The 17,243-nt window shown below is 21.1% G+C and overlaps 1 protein-coding gene across 1 annotated transcript in view; it reads left to right on the top strand.

The window, feature by feature from the left end:
• LOC145248327 (protein CIP2A-like) overlaps positions 1-17,243 on the top strand; it is an 80,940-nt gene that overhangs the window by 36,218 nt on the left and 27,479 nt on the right. Inside the window, exon 11 of the mRNA XM_080110238.1 lies at positions 3,465-3,626. Within this exon, the coding sequence (XP_079966364.1) occupies positions 3,465-3,626 (162 nt within the window). The remainder of the gene's footprint in view (positions 1-3,464; positions 3,627-17,243) is intronic.

Raw genomic sequence — 17,243 nt, 5'->3', positions numbered from 1 at the left:
TCAATGGTGCCATGTTAAAAACGACTTTCTAAAGTCTTACAAGGTTGAACTACTGTTTTTAAGCTGGTGTCATGATATTGTCACTGTTTATTTGATTTTCCTATTTAAAAATAAAACTACTTGATCAATTTTTGATGTACAATATTTTCTTTCTGTCATGCATATTTTTTTTCTTTATCAGGGTTAGCACAGGTTTGAAAGGGCCTTGAATTTTTAGTTTTGTCTTAAAAAGGTCTTATTTCTATTATTACCTTAAAAAAAACCTTAAAAATATGGAAAACATCTTGAAAAGACCTTAAAATTGTATTCTTAATGTCCAGTAAAATTTGCGTCAAAATATTAAAAAGAAAATCTAAATAAATATGATTAATTTTTTTAAAAATATTAATCAAAACTAGTGGAACCTGTCGAAATTCCACAGTGGCATCTTTCATATGTAATATATTGCTGCTGGACATTCTGTCGACATTCAGCCTGAATGGAGACCCTGCAATATTATTGTAGCTCTTTTGTTAAAGTTGTAAAAGTATTCATCTAAGTAATCTGGTTAATGTAATCTAAAAATATATCTGGTTATTACGATTTATCTCCAATATCCTTATAGGAGTCTGTGATATATTTCCATTGTATGGACTCCTGGCACGAATAGAAACTCCACGATATCATTATACCATCTTTAGACAGAATAAATACTCCCCTTGGATTCTAGCCAGAAGACTAAGAAAGTATATTTTATTTTCAAGTATGGCCCAAAAGCGATATCATAAAAAAAAATTTTTAATTGCGTCTTCAGTGATTGGGAGATCTTATTTATTAAAAAGGACAGAAAGTGATAACATACAACGAACATTAAATTAGCGTATCTATATACTAATTTAATGTTCATAGTATGTTATCACCTATGCTCCTAACAGATAGGATCTCTTGATCAAATAATTTATAATCTGGAAACCGTGGCACACGTACGTATGTACATTAAAGCTACTACAGTATTCATATATAGATACTAGTAAAATATTTTTTTACATATTAAAAATAAAATTGAAATAAATACATTCTTCTGAAATTGTATATTATTTTCGGTATTGTCAATACCAGAGTTACATCTCTTTATCACAAAACTTAGATGAAAGTGACTTTTCTTGTTGTCAATTACTAAGCTTTTTAGTTGATATCATTGTTTATGTATTGAATTTTGTTTTGAAAATTTGAATTTTGTCCGGAGAAGGCCTTGAAAAGGGTTTGAAAATCTGTATGAATGTATGTTTATTTTTATCTTCTATATATATAAAAGCGAAAATGTGTGTATGTATGTATGTTTGTATGTATGTGTGTTTGTATGTCTCGCAAAAACTTTCGACACGGGTCACGGATTTTCGCCAGATAGGTATCATTTTAAAGTTCCAACCTTCGCCCAACAAATATCGAAAAATTGGCCAAAAACATTAATTCCTTCACCCTAACATCATCAGGTTTGTACAGGGAGGGGTGCCGAAAAAATCGTTCCTTCATTTTCTCTGCTCCTGCTACTACGACAATGACATCATGTTTGACCTAGAAAACGTTGATGTTAGTTTCAACCACCTGCAAGTGTTTTTAAAGGTTTAATTTTATCCGTTATTAAGTTTATGTCTCTTTGGCGTAGGTGTAACGCGTCAGACATTTTTTTCCGCCTTAGCCTCGATGTTTTGGGTTCGAGCCTGTCTTTCTTCCTAAACCTTTTTTTTTCTTCTTTTTTTTTTCTGTAAGTTTGTTCGCTATTTTGCTTCGTATTTGTTTTTCCAATTTTTCTTAATATCGTGTTTTTTTTTTATAATATTAAAACAAGGTCACACTCTCCTACATACACCCCCCCAAACACCCGGGCAACGCCGGGTACCCCTGCTAGTCTATTATATAAATCTCAAATGTCTGTGTGTTTGTATGTCTGCTAAAAACTTTTGTCGTACGCATTAGACAGGCATGAATGTGGCATTATTAGAAAGAGCAATCCCTTGGACAAAAAATATGGAAATGTTGGAAAAAAATCATCCATTACTTTGTTTTGTTTGACAGGGGAGTCAGATAAAAACGTTGCTTCCGCCGCGATTTGCAAATCGTACATGCATTAATCGTCGTTATTTTCTTCCATTTTAAATAGCTAAATTTGCGATGCTGAAATATCTGCGTAATCATGGGCACATCAGTAAAAGCTTTTGGTTACTAACTTCAGTATGAGAGCTTGTGCCCAGCACGTGTCATTTTAAAAAAAATTTTTTTCTTTTTTTTGGGGGGGTGGGGGTACAAAAAATATTTTCTCCTTTTTTTTTTGGGGGGGGGGGGTGGGGTGTTACAAAATTTTGCTTTCAGTTTCGCTTTTGGCTGATGGCATCCAAGTCTTGAAATTCTGGACAAGCACTAAAAAAATATAACATTATGAAATGAAATTTTAAAAAATACTATTTAAAAAATTATGATGCAAAAATTTACTAGAATGAATTCATGTTTGCTTAATGCTCACCTTCCCTCCACCCACATACCGGACAAACAGCATATAGCCAGTTTTTTACTCTCATCACATTTGTCACATAAATAGCAAACTAACTTTACTCAAATATAGTAGGCTTTAAAAGTTTGATCATAAAACAAGAACTGTGGATGTTTTCATTTTTTAGAATGTGATAATAAAATTTTATACATATTTAATATCAAATAATTTTATACATATTAAATATCAAATAATTTTATACATATTTAATATCAAATAATTTTATACATATTTAATATCAAATAATTTTATACATATTTAATATCAAAAAATTTTATACATATTTAATATCAAATGATTTTATACATATTTAATATCAAATAATTTAGTACCTGCAAAAGATTTTGGTAATTAATTGTAAAAAAAAAAAAATGAGAACCAATGGATAAAACAAAAACTTTTTAAAATAAAAACATTGGAAAACTGAATAATGCTGTAAAAATTTTTTTATTTTAAATGAAAAATGAAAATCATATTTTAAAATTTGTACTGAAACTTTCGGTGAAATTCACCCTGATTGTAAGAGACATGTAAGAATTTTTTTGTTTTGTTTTTTTTCGCTCCATTTTGATGGTGATGTTAAATCTATAAGCGATTGCCCTAGAGGATAAAATTGGAGTTCTTGTTCAAATCTGGCTGATATGTATCATGTGGTTAGCATGTAAATTTGAAGAGGAGAAGGCGACCTCTTTTGAAAGCATAAAAAAGTCTTCTATAATTAGTGTGGATTCCACCAAAAGTCTCAGAAAAAAATTAAAAAATTATTTTCATTTTTCATTTAATAATAAAATAAAAATTTACAGCATCATACGGTTTTCCAATATTTTCAATTTAACAAAATAATGCTTTCAAAAGATATGACTTGCTTCTTCTCAAAAGCAATTAAATTTAGTTCTTTAAAATCTTCAAACTGTTTTTCTTTTTAATCTGATTTCAGGAACTCCATTCTAATGCATTGTTATCCAGCCAACAATCTTGCATTGACCCCGTGCTGACCATGGTAATCAGTTGCCTAAAAAACGCTCCTCCTATTGCTAACCCGGATTGTATGAAACTGCATTGTTGCAAGCAGGTTTTAGCCATCAAATTACTTAGCCATATCCTTATCTTCTATTTGAACTTTTTTTTCTCTTTTTTTTTTTTTTTTTTAAACGTTATGCATGTATATAACATTTTCCAGTAACATGTTTTGATTCTTCGGACTACTGTTCTCATCTTGATTGTTATTTTCGCAACGTTTTGTAACTTCCGACCTTCTTCAGGTGTATTTTGTTGAACTTGGAAACCTGCATGTAATTTTGAACGAAAACCTTTACTTCACAGGTATAGTATGTTCACATTCTATCAGCCATGATGGGATAGAGGTACTAAGTAATTTGCAATTGTATTTTTCAATCACCCACACTGAGGATTGAACCTTCAACAATATCATGTTTGCAATTGATTTTTTCCAAGTACTCTTACCATTGCATCACAGATCATTGCAAAGACTTCGATCCAGTCATGGCTGCTGGAAGGAGAGCATGCTATCCTCATGAAGTAAATAAAGGGTTTCGTTCAAAATTGTGGACAGTTCTAGTTATAGTAAATTCCATAAAAATTCACAAGTTCGACAGAAATGTTCCCAATTTTGAAAGATACACTTGAAGAAGGTCAGAGGTTACATCAACTGAAATATTATGAAAATGACACTCAAGATGAGAACAGTAGTCCGAAAAATCCAAATGATATGAATAACCAATCATCATCTCAAAAATTCAGAAACGTAGCATTTTTTTGAGATGAGGATCAATAATTTGAATTGTTTGGACTATTGTTCTCATCATGTTATTCTCACGTTTTGATCGCTGTAACCTCTGACCTTCATAATGTGGATTTTTTGAAACATGGCAATCTTTATGTCAGACTCTGCAATCTCTATGGAAATTTGAATAGAATCCTTTATTTAATCCATAGGTGTAGCTTGTTCTCGTTCTGTAAGCCATAACCTTTTAAAAGTCTGAAGTAATTCTCGATTGTATTCTTCGTTTAGTTCATATTCCAGAAGACTGTTACTGAGAACTGGTTATTATTTACTTACTTTTATCCATTGCGCTAGGAATCTATGTGACATAAAGATTCCAGTGTTTGACAATACATGTCTAATTGGAGTTACATCAGACAAGAATTATAAGAAAAACATCTGAGAAGTCTGAATGATATGAATTGTTAACCATATGATTTGGTGCTGCTGTTGCGTGTTGAAGCTGTGCACACACACACACACACACACACACACACACACACACACACACACACAAATGACAGTCAGTAGCCAAAACGCACTGAACAATTTGGGGTGTAGCTATCAAAACTGATGTCGCCGGTGATGAAAAGTCAAGTAGATGCTGGAGTTAGAACACCTGTCAGAGAACATGTTACATATATAATATATATATATGTATATATATATATATATATATCCCAAAAGGGAAGGCAAGAGAGACAGAAAAGCAGCCAGACAGCTGGAGAAAGCAACATTAGACTAGCTTACTGTTCAATCTACACTCCCCCTCTGACCACCTTCTCCATCTCTAGCTGGGTGCATGCACATGAGAAAAAAATAATAAAATAATATTTTTATAATTTGATAAAAAAAACAAATTTTGCGATAGAAGTTGTTTCTGGCTGACGAAAAATCGACCAGCATGCATACGACTACATCACACTGCTGCTACTGTTAAGTTATTTGGACTTTTGCATATAGCTCATAGAGATTGTGCCTCGGGATTGTCTGATCTGCATGGTCCTCTTCATTGGTTGCAGCTATTCGTTAAACTGCAGGATTACATGCTTTAACCTCAACACCGAGAGCAGCAAGGCTCAGCAGTTGCATGCAAAGTTGGGAAGGTTTAACCGTAAACCCACAAAAGAATTGTGCTGAAATAACATAGCAATTCTCACTTTGTGGTTCTGCATTTGATATGTTTTTGATCGTGACATACAGGGTCAGAGACAACCAGAGCACAACTGATACTGATGCTACTCCTCTTTGAATTTCATTGAATAGGTTGATAATGGGTTAAGAATTTGACTAACTTAATTATTTCTGTGAAGGAGTTTATGCTTTTGGATGAGTTTGTTGGTTTGTTACTATGTTTGTGTGCATTCAACATAGCATCCATATCACTTGACCAATCATCACCAAACTTGGTCGAGCTTAGAACTGATTTAATTTTGGGATTCTGTTTCAAAGATCAATGTTATGGAAAAGGTGGAAGTTACACCTTTTACAATAACTTTAATTATTCTCATCATAGAGACTCACTATGTGGTCCATATTGTAGTCAATGAAGTTCTACATTTTATATGATCTTGATCTTTGAGATAGAAAAGTTGTGGTTCAAATTTTCACAAAATTTCAATTTTGTGTTTTTTCACAATTTGATGTCTGGATCTGATACTTTTTGAAATCAAAACAAAAATCACTGTGCAAAATTCTAGCTTGTTCAAATAAATGTTTTTTGCATTACAAGATGTCTCTTCAACCACTGATGTTTATGACAACTAACACCCTATTTGAGAATTCCTCCTTCAAGCTCCTCAGCCTAACTTTCACGAGCAATATAAACTGGAACAAATACATTGCAGACACTGCAGAAGGCTGCTGCAAAGAAGGTGGGTTACTTCTATCATGCTAGACGACTACTCACATCTGAGAGTATCCGGTACCTCTACAAAGCCACCATTCTCGCATGCATGGAATATTGTTGCCACATCAGAGGCCCACAGTATTAACGCTGGAGTCCCCCGGGGGTCCATCCTGGGCTCAACTCTCTTCCTGATCTACATCAATGATCTCCCAAAACACATACTTAAATCATTTGTTGACATCTATGCTGATGACACGACCATCTATGGCAACGCATCAAAGGCCGTAAATGACAAAGCTCTCTAATTCTCTCTCCTCTGATCTTGAGCACGTAGTACAGTGGGGGAAGAGGTGGCTGGTTACTTTTAATGCATCTAAAACCAAGTTCCTATTTTTACATCATCAACGCTCTGATCCCCATCTAGTATCAATTGAACTGGATTGCTCTCGTCTTGGGGAGGCTTCATGTTTTGACAAGCTCCTGGGCTTGACCTTTACTCCTGATCTGAAATGGAACACGTATATCAAGTCTGTTGCCCGGGCCGCTGGGAATCCTCCTTCTACCACTCCAGAAGATATCTCACTACTGATGCAATTCTCTATCTGTATAAAACCCAAGTACGTCCAAAGATGGAGTACTGCTGCCACGTCTGGGCTGGAGCTTCTAAAAAAAGCCTATCTTGCCTTGACAAAGTACAAAATAGACTTCATGGCTTAGTGGGGGATGCCTTTTTCTCTTCCCTGCAACCTCTCTCCCACAGAAGAGACGTGAGCCAGTCTTTCATGATAAACACCCGTTTAGCTAAAACCACTGTCAGTAATTTCCCCCACTCTTTATCTGTACCTAAATCAAAATGTAGATTCCATGAACAAAGTTTATTTCTGAGAAGTGCACGCCCGTGGAATTCTCTTTCGTTTGCCTGTTTCCCACCTGACTACAACTTGGATGTCTTCAAGTCCAACATAAACAAATTCCTGATTAATCGCTCCCTTAAGTAAGACACTTTATCAAATCTCCAATACCAACTATTACTATGATATTATCCCATTGATTACTGTACACACAATAACCCTTATCCACGAGTGGTTTCCAGGCCTTGACCAGTGGTGATCCACCATGTAAAAAAAAAAAACATCTGGGCTGGTGCATCTACCACTAGCCTCTCCCTTTTGGTTGGATAGGGTCCAAAAAAAGTGTCTTCAATCTAATAGATCCTGCTTTGTCAACTAAGCTTCAACTCCTGTCCAATCACTTCAATATTGCATCTCTGCACCTGTTTTACAAGTATTCTAATGGAATATGTTCTGATGAACTCGTTGCACTTGTGCCCCCTTAACATACATATCCCTGACAAACCCGCTTAGCAACAAAATCACACCCCTTCACTGTTGAGGTCCCTAAATGCCAGAAAGCTTTCTATTCTAATAGTTTCTTCCCTCAAACAGATAGACTTTGGAATTCTCTTCCTGCTGACTGTTTCCCTGACTGTACTGATATGCAGAAGTTTAAATGCAACGTAAACATCTTGTTAATCTTTCCTGGGCATGGTCCGAATAGTAGCTCCTTACGTCCAATTAGCTATACAGCTTGTTAGAAGTGAATGTGAATAAAAATAATACTAAATAAAAATAATAATGAATAAAAATAATAATGAATAAAAATAATAATTAATAATAATAATAATGAATAATAATAATAATGAATAAAAATAATAATGAATAAAAAAAAATGAATAAAAATAATAATAATAAATAAAAATAATAATGAATAAAAATAATAATGAATAAAAATAATAATGAATAAAAATGAATAAAAATAATAATGAATAAAAATAATAATGAATAAAAATAATAAATAAAAATAATAATGAATAAAAATAATAATAATAATAAATAAAAATAATAATAAATAAAAATAATAATGAATAATAATAATAATGAATAAGAATAATAATGAATAATAATAAATAAAAATAATAATAAATAAAAATAATAATAAATAATAATAATAATAATGTATAATAATGAATAAAAATAATAATAAAAATAATAATGAATAATAATGAATAAAGATAATAATAAATAAAAATAATAATGAATAATAATAAATAAAAATAATAATGAATAATAATAATAATGAATAATAATAAATAAAAATAATAATAAATAAAAATAATAATAAATAAAAATAATAATAATAATGAATAAAAATAAATAAAAATAATAATAAATAAAAATAATAATAAATAAAAATAATAATGAATAATAATGAATAATAATAAATAAAAATAATAATGAATAAAGATAATAATAAATAAAAATAATAATGAATAATAATGAATAAAAATAATAATGAATAAAAATAATAATGAATAATAATAAATAAAAATAATAATGAATAAAAATAATAATAAATAAAGATAATAATAAATAAAATAATAATAAATAAAAATAATAATGAATAAAAATGATAATGAATAATAATAATGAATAAAAATAATAATGAATAATAATAATAATAATGAATAATAATAATGAATAATAATAAATAAAAATAATAATAAAGATAATAATGAATAAAAATAATAATGAATAATAATAAATAAAATAATAATGAATAAAAATAATAATGAATAATAATAATGAATAATAATAATAATGAATAAAAATAATAATGAATAATAATAATAATGAATAATAATAATAATGAATAAAAATAATAATGAATAATAATAATAATAAATAAAAATAATAATGAATAAAAATAATAATGAATGATAATAATAATAATAATGAATAATAATAATAATTAATAATAATAAATAAAAATAATAATAAATAAAAATAATAATAAAAATAATAATGAATAAAGATAATAATAAATAAAAATAATAATAAATAAAAATAATAATAAAAATAATAATGAATAAAGATAATAATAAATAAAAATAATAAAAATAAAAATCATAATAAATAATAATAATAATAATAATAATAAATAAAAATAATAATGAATAAAGATAATAATGAATAAAAATAATAATGAATAAAAATAATAATGAACAATAATAAATAAAAATAATAATAAATAAAAATAATAAAAATAATAATGAATAAAAATAAAAATAATGAATAAAAATAATAATGAATAAAAATAATAATGAACAATAATAAATAAAAATAATAATAAATAAAAATAATAAAAATAATAATGAATAAAAATAAAAATAATAAATAAAAATAATAATGAATAAAAATAATAATGGATAAAAATAATAATGAATAAAAATAATAATGAATAAAAATAATAATGAATAATAATGAATAAAAATAATAATGAATAAAAATAATAATGAATAATAATGAATAAAAATAATAATGAATAAAAATAATAATGAATAATAATGAATAAAAATAATAATGAATAAAAATAATAATGAATAAAAATAATAATGAATAAAAATAATAATGAATAATAATGAATAAAAATAATAATGAATAAAAATAATAATGAATAAAAATAATAATGAATAATAATGAATAAAAATAATAATGAATAATAATGAATAAAAATAATAATGAATAAAAATAATAATGAATAAAAATAATAATGAATAATAATGAATAAAAATAATAATGAATAAAAATAATAATGAATAAAAATAATAATGAATAATAATGAATAAAAATAATAATGAATAAAAATAATAATGAATAAAAATAATAATGAATAAAAATAATAATGAATAATAATGAATAAAAATAATAATGAATAAAAATAATAATGAATAATAATGAATAAAAATAATAATGAATAAAAATAATAATGAATAAAAATAATAATGAATAATAATGAATAAAAATAATAATGAATAAAAATAATAATGAATAATAATAAATAAAAATAATAATGAATAAAAATAATAATGAATAAAAATAATAATGAATAAAAATAATAATGAATAAAAATAATAATGAATAATAATGAATAATAATAATGAATAAAAATAATAATGAATAATAATGAATAAAAATAATAATGAATAAAAATAATAATGAATAAAAATAATAATGAATAAAAATAATAATGAATAAAAATAATAATGAATAATAATGAATAAAAATAATAATGAATAAAAATAATAATGAATAAAAATAATAATGGATAAAAATAATAATGAATAAAAATAATAATGAATAATAATAAATAAAAATAATAATGAATAAAAATAATAATGAATAAAAATAATAATGAATAATAATAAATAAAAATAATAATGAATAAAAATAATAATGAATAATAATGAATAAAAATAATAATGAATAAAAATAATAATGAATAATAATGAATAAAAATAATAATGAATAAAAATAATAATGAATAAAAATAATAATGAATAATAATGAATAAAAATAATAATGAATAAAAATAATAATGAATAAAAATAATAATGAATAAAAATAATAATGAATAAAAATAATAATGAATAATAATGAATAAAAATAATAATGAATAAAAATAATAATGAATAATAATGAATAAAAATAATAATGAATAAAAATAATAATGAATAATAATGAATAAAAATAATAATGAATAAAAATAATAATGAATAATAATGAATAAAAATAATAATGAATAAAAATAATAATGAATAATAATAAATAAAAATAATAATGAATAAAAATAATAATGAATAAAAATAATAATGAATAAAAATAATAATGAATAATAATGAATAAAAATAATAATGAATAAAAATAATAATGAATAATAATAAATAAAAATAATAATGAATAAAAATAATAATGAATAAAAATAATAATGAATAATAATAAATAAAAATAATAATGAATAAAAATAATAATGAATAAAAATAATAATGAATAATAATAAATAAAAATAATAATGAATAAAAATAATAATGAATAAAAATAATAATGAATAAAAATAATAATGAATAATAATGAATAAAAATAATAATAAATAAAAATAATAATGAATAAAAATAATAATGGATAAAAATAATAATGAATAAAAATAATAATGAATAATAATAAATAAAAATAATAATGAATAAAAATAATAATGAATAAAAATAATAATGAATAATAATAAATAAAAATAATAATGAATAAAAATAATAATGAATAATAATAAATAAAAATAATAATGAATAAAAATAATAATGAATAATAATAAATAAAAATAATAATGAATAAAAATAATAATGAATAAAAATAATAATGAATAATAATGAATAAAAATAATAATGAATAATAATAAATAAAAATAATAATGAATAAAAATAATAATGAATAAAAGTAATAATGAATAAAAATAATAATGAATAATAATAAATAAAAATAATAATGAATAAAAATAATGATGAATAAAAATAATAATGAATAATAATAAATAAAAATAATAATGAATAATAATAAATAAAAATAATAATGGATAAAAATAATAATGAATAAAAATAATAATGAATAAAAATAATAAATAAAAATAATAATGGATAAAAATAATAATGAATAAAAATAATAATGAATAAAAATAATAATGAATAATAATAAATAAAAATAATAATGAATAAAAATAATAATGAATAAAAATAATAATGAATAATTATAAATAAAAATAATAATGGATAAAAATAATAATGAATAAAAATAATAATGAATAATAATAAATAAAAATAATAAAGAATAAAAATAATAATAAATAAAAATAATAATGGATAAAAATAATAATAAATAAAAATAATAATGGATAAAAATAATAATAAATAAAAATAATAATGGATAAAAATAATAATGAATAAAAATAATAAATAAAAATAATAATGAATAAAAATAATAATGAATAAAAATAATAATGAATAAAAATAATAATGAATAATAATGAATAAAAATAATAATGAATAAAAATAATAATGAATAAAAATAATAATGAATAATAATAAATAAAAATAATAATGAATAAAAATAATAATGGATAAAAATAATAAATAAAAATAATAAATGAATAATAATAATAAAAATAATAATGAATAAAAATAATAATGAATAAAAATAATAATGAATAATAATAAATAAAAATAATAATGAATAAAAATAATAACGGTCGCACATCTAAACAATATGATATAAATGCGGGAGTGCCCCAGGGTTCTATCCTTGGACCTCTATTGTTCCTGATATTCATAAATGACCTCCCCGACAACATTGCCTCTGAGATGGGTATATATGCTGATGACACTACACTCTATGGCAGACACGACAGGAAGACGAATGAACACATTTCTAAAGAAATGGCAGAAACACTAGAGGAAGACCTCCAATCTGTAGTGGAATGGGGACAAAAGTGGTTGGTCGCGTTCAATGCTGCCAAGACTAAACTAGTTTCATTCAATAATTACAAGAAACCCTCTCTACCACCAATAGCAATGGCCAACGACTCTTTATCTGAGAGTCCATCTTTCAAACTCCTTGGCCTAACGTTCACAGGAAACATGAGTTGGAACAATTACATTGAAGGCATTGCCAGGGCCGCTGCAAGAAAGGTGGGCTCTCTCTACCGTGCTAGAAAACTACTAACACCCGAAAGTATCCTGTACCTCTATAAGGCCACCATTCGCCCATGTATGGAGTATTGCTGCCACATCTGGGCTGGTGCATCTGCTACTAGTCTCTCGCTCCTTGACAAGGTTCAAAAGAGAGTCGCAAATCTGATAGGCCCTGAACTGGCATCTAAGCTTCAGCCTCTGTCCCATCGACGAAATGTTGCATCCCTCTGCCTGTTCTACAAGTATTTTAGTGGTGAATGCTCTGATGAACTGCAATCACTTGTGCCCCCACGACGCGAGCACCCTCGACAAACCCGACAGGCTACTAGATCCCACCCCCACACTGTAGAGGTCCCTAGATGTAAAAGATCTTTTTACTCCAATAGTTTCTTCCCCAGAACCGCAAGACTCTGGAATTCCATTCCAGGTCCCTGCTTCCCCAACAGTACTGACGTGCAGAAGTTCAAGTGTAACGTGAACCGACACCTTGCTGCCCAAATCCCTACATAGTACCCCAGTAGTTGTTGCCCCTGATAGTAGCCCCCTACACCAAAGTGGCAATTTGCCTTGTTTGGGGTGAAAATGTAATAAAAAAAAAAAAAAAAAAAAAAAAAAATAATGGATAAAAATAATAATAAATAAAAATAATAAATAAAAATAATAATAAATAAAAATAATAATGGATAAAAATAATAATGAATAAAAATAATAATGAATAATAATAAATAAAAATAATAATGGATAAAAATAATAATGAATAAAAATAATAATGAATAAAAATAATAAATAAAAATAATAATGAATAAAAATAATAAGGAATAATAATAAATAAAAATAATAATGAATAAAAATAATAATAATGAATAAAATAATAATAAATAAAAATAATAATAAATAAAAATAATAATGAATAAAAATAATTATGACTAAAAATAAATAAAAATAATAATGAATAAAATAATAATAAATAAAAATAATAATAAATAAAAATAATAATGAATAAAAATAATAATAATAAATAATAATGAATAAAAATAATAATGAATAAAAATAATAATAAATAAAAATAATAATGAATAAAAATAATAATGAATAAAATAATAATAGATAAAAATAATAATGAATAAAAATAATAATGAATAATAATGAATAAAAATAATAATGAATAAAAATAATAATGAATAATAATGAATAATAATGAATAAAAATAATAATGAATAAAAATAATAATGAATAAAAATAATAATGAATAATAATGAATAAAAATAATAATGAATAAAAATAATAATGAATAAAAATAATAATGAATAATAATGAATAAAAATAATAATGAATAAAAATAATAATGAATAAAAATAATAATGAATAATAATGAATAAAAATAATAATGAATAAAAATAATAATGAATAAAAATAATAATGAATAATAATGAATAAAAATAATAATGAATAAAAATAATAATGAATAATAATGAATAAAAATAATAATGAATAAAAATAATAATGAATAAAAATAATAATGAATAATAATGAATAAAAATAATAATGAATAAAAATAATAATGAATAATAATAAATAAAAATAATAATGAATAAAAATAATAATGAATAAAAATAATAATGAATAAAAATAATAATGAATAATAATGAATAAAAATAATAATGAATAAAAATAATAATGAATAATAATGAATAAAAATAATAATGAATAAAAATAATAATGAATAAAAATAATAATGAATAAAAATAATAATGAATAAAAATAATAATGAATAAAAATAATAATGAATAATAATAAATAAAAATAATAATGAATAAAAATAATAATGAATAATAATGAATAAAAATAATAATGAATAAAAATAATAATGAATAAAAATAATAATGAATAATAATGAATAAAAATAATAATGAATAAAAATAATAATGAATAAAAATAATAATGAATAAAAATAATAATGAATAATAATGAATAAAAATAATAATGAATAAAAATAATAATGAATAATAATGAATAAAAATAATAATGAATAAAAATAATAATGAATAATAATGAATAAAAATAATAATGAATAATAATAAATAAAAATAATAATGAATAAAAATAATAATGAATAAAAATAATAATGAATAAAAATAATAATGAATAAAAATAATAATGAATAATAATAAATAAAAATAATAATGAATAAAAATAATAATGAATAAAAATAATAATGAATAATAATAAATAAAAATAATAATGAATAAAAATAATAATGAATAATAATAAATAAAAATAATAATGAATAAAAATAATAATGAATAAAAATAATAATGAATAAAAATAATAATGAATAATAATGAATAAAAATAATAATGAATAAAAATAATAATGAATAAAAATAATAATGGATAAAAATAATAATGAATAAAAATAATAATGAATAATAATAAATAAAAATAATAATGAATAAAAATAATAATGAATAAAAATAATAATGAATAATAATAAATAAAAATAATAATGAATAAAAATAATAATGAATAATAATAAATAAAAATAATAATGAATAAAAATAATAATGAATAATAATAAATAAAAATAATAATGAATAAAAATAATAATGAATAAAAATAATAATGAATAATAATGAATAAAAATAATAATGAATAATAATAAATAAAAATAATAATGAATAAAAATAATAATGAATAAAAGTAATAATGAATAAAAATAATAATGAATAATAATAAATAAAAATAATAATGAATAAAAATAATGATGAATAAAAATAATAATGAATAATAATAAATAAAAATAATAATGAATAAAAATAATAATGAATAATAATAAATAAAAATAATAATGGATAAAAATAATAATGAATAAAAATAATAATGAATAAAAATAATAAATAAAAATAATAATGGATAAAAATAATAATGAATAAAACTAATAATGAATAAAAATAATAATGAATAATAATAAATAAAAATAATAATGAATAAAAATAATAATGAATAAAAATAATAATGAATAATTATAAATAAAAATAATAATGGATAAAAATAATAATGAATAAAAATAATAATGAATAATAATAAATAAAAATAATAAAGAATAAAAATAATAATGGATAAAAATAATAATAAATAAAAATAATAATGGATAAAAATAATAATAAATAAAAATAATAATGGATAAAAATAATAATAAATAAAAATAATAATGGATAAAAATAATAATGAATAAAAATAATAAATAAAAATAATAATGAATAAAAATAATAATGAATAAAAATAATAATGAATAAAAATAATAATGAATAAAAATAATAATGAATAAAAATAATAATGAATAATAATGAATAAAAATAATAATGAATAAAAATAATAATGAATAAAAATAATAATGAATAATAATAAATAAAAATAATAATGAATAAAAATAATAATGGATAAAAATAATAAATAAAAATAATAAATGAATAATAATAATAAAAATAATAATGAATAAAAATAATAATGAATAAAAATAATAATGAATAATAATAAATAAAAATAATAATGAATAAAAATAATAATAAATAAAAATAATAAATAAAAATAATAATAAATAAAAATAATAATGGATAAAAATAATAATGAATAAAAATAATAATGAATAAAAATAATAATGAATAATAATAAATAAAAATAATAATGGATAAAAATAATAATGAATAAAAATAATAATGAATAAAAATAATAAATAAAAATAATAATGAATAAAAATAATAAGGAATAATAATAAATAAAAATAATAATGAATAAAAATAATAATAATGAATAAAATAATAATAAATAAAAATAATAATAAATAAAAATAATAATGAATAAAAATAATTATGACTAAAAATAAATAAAAATAATAATGAATAAAATAATAATAAATAAAAATAATAATAAATAAAAATAATAATGAATAAAAATAATAATAATAAATAATAATGAATAAAAATAATAATGAATAAAAATAATAATAAATAAAAATAATAATGAATAAAAATAATAATGAATAAAATAATAATAGATAAAAATAATAATGAATAAAAATAATAATGAATAAAAATAATAATGAATAAAATAATAATAAATAAAAATAATAATAAATAATAATGAATAAAAATAATAATGAATAAAAATAATAATAAATAAAAATAATAATGAATAAAAATAATAAATAAAAATAATGAATAAAAATAATAATAAATAAAAATAATAATGAATAAAAATAATAAATAAAAATAATAAATAAAAATAATAATGAATAAAAATAATAATAAATAAAAATAATAATAAATAAAAATAATAATGAATAAAATAAAAATGAATAAATATAATAATGAACAAAAATAATGAATAAAAATAATAATGAATAAAAAAATAATGAATAAAAATAATAATGAATAAAAATAATAATAATAAATAATAATGAACAAAAATAATAAATTAAAATAATAATGAATAAAAATAATAATAAATAAAAATAA

This window comes from Euprymna scolopes, chromosome 26 (genome assembly GCF_053919585.1).
Source record: "Euprymna scolopes isolate OS-2025 chromosome 26, ASM5391958v1, whole genome shotgun sequence".
NCBI lineage: Eukaryota > Metazoa > Mollusca > Cephalopoda > Sepiida > Sepiolidae > Euprymna > Euprymna scolopes.
Note: the sequence above shows the minus strand (reverse complement) of the source record. Positions and strands in the feature narration are given on the sequence as shown.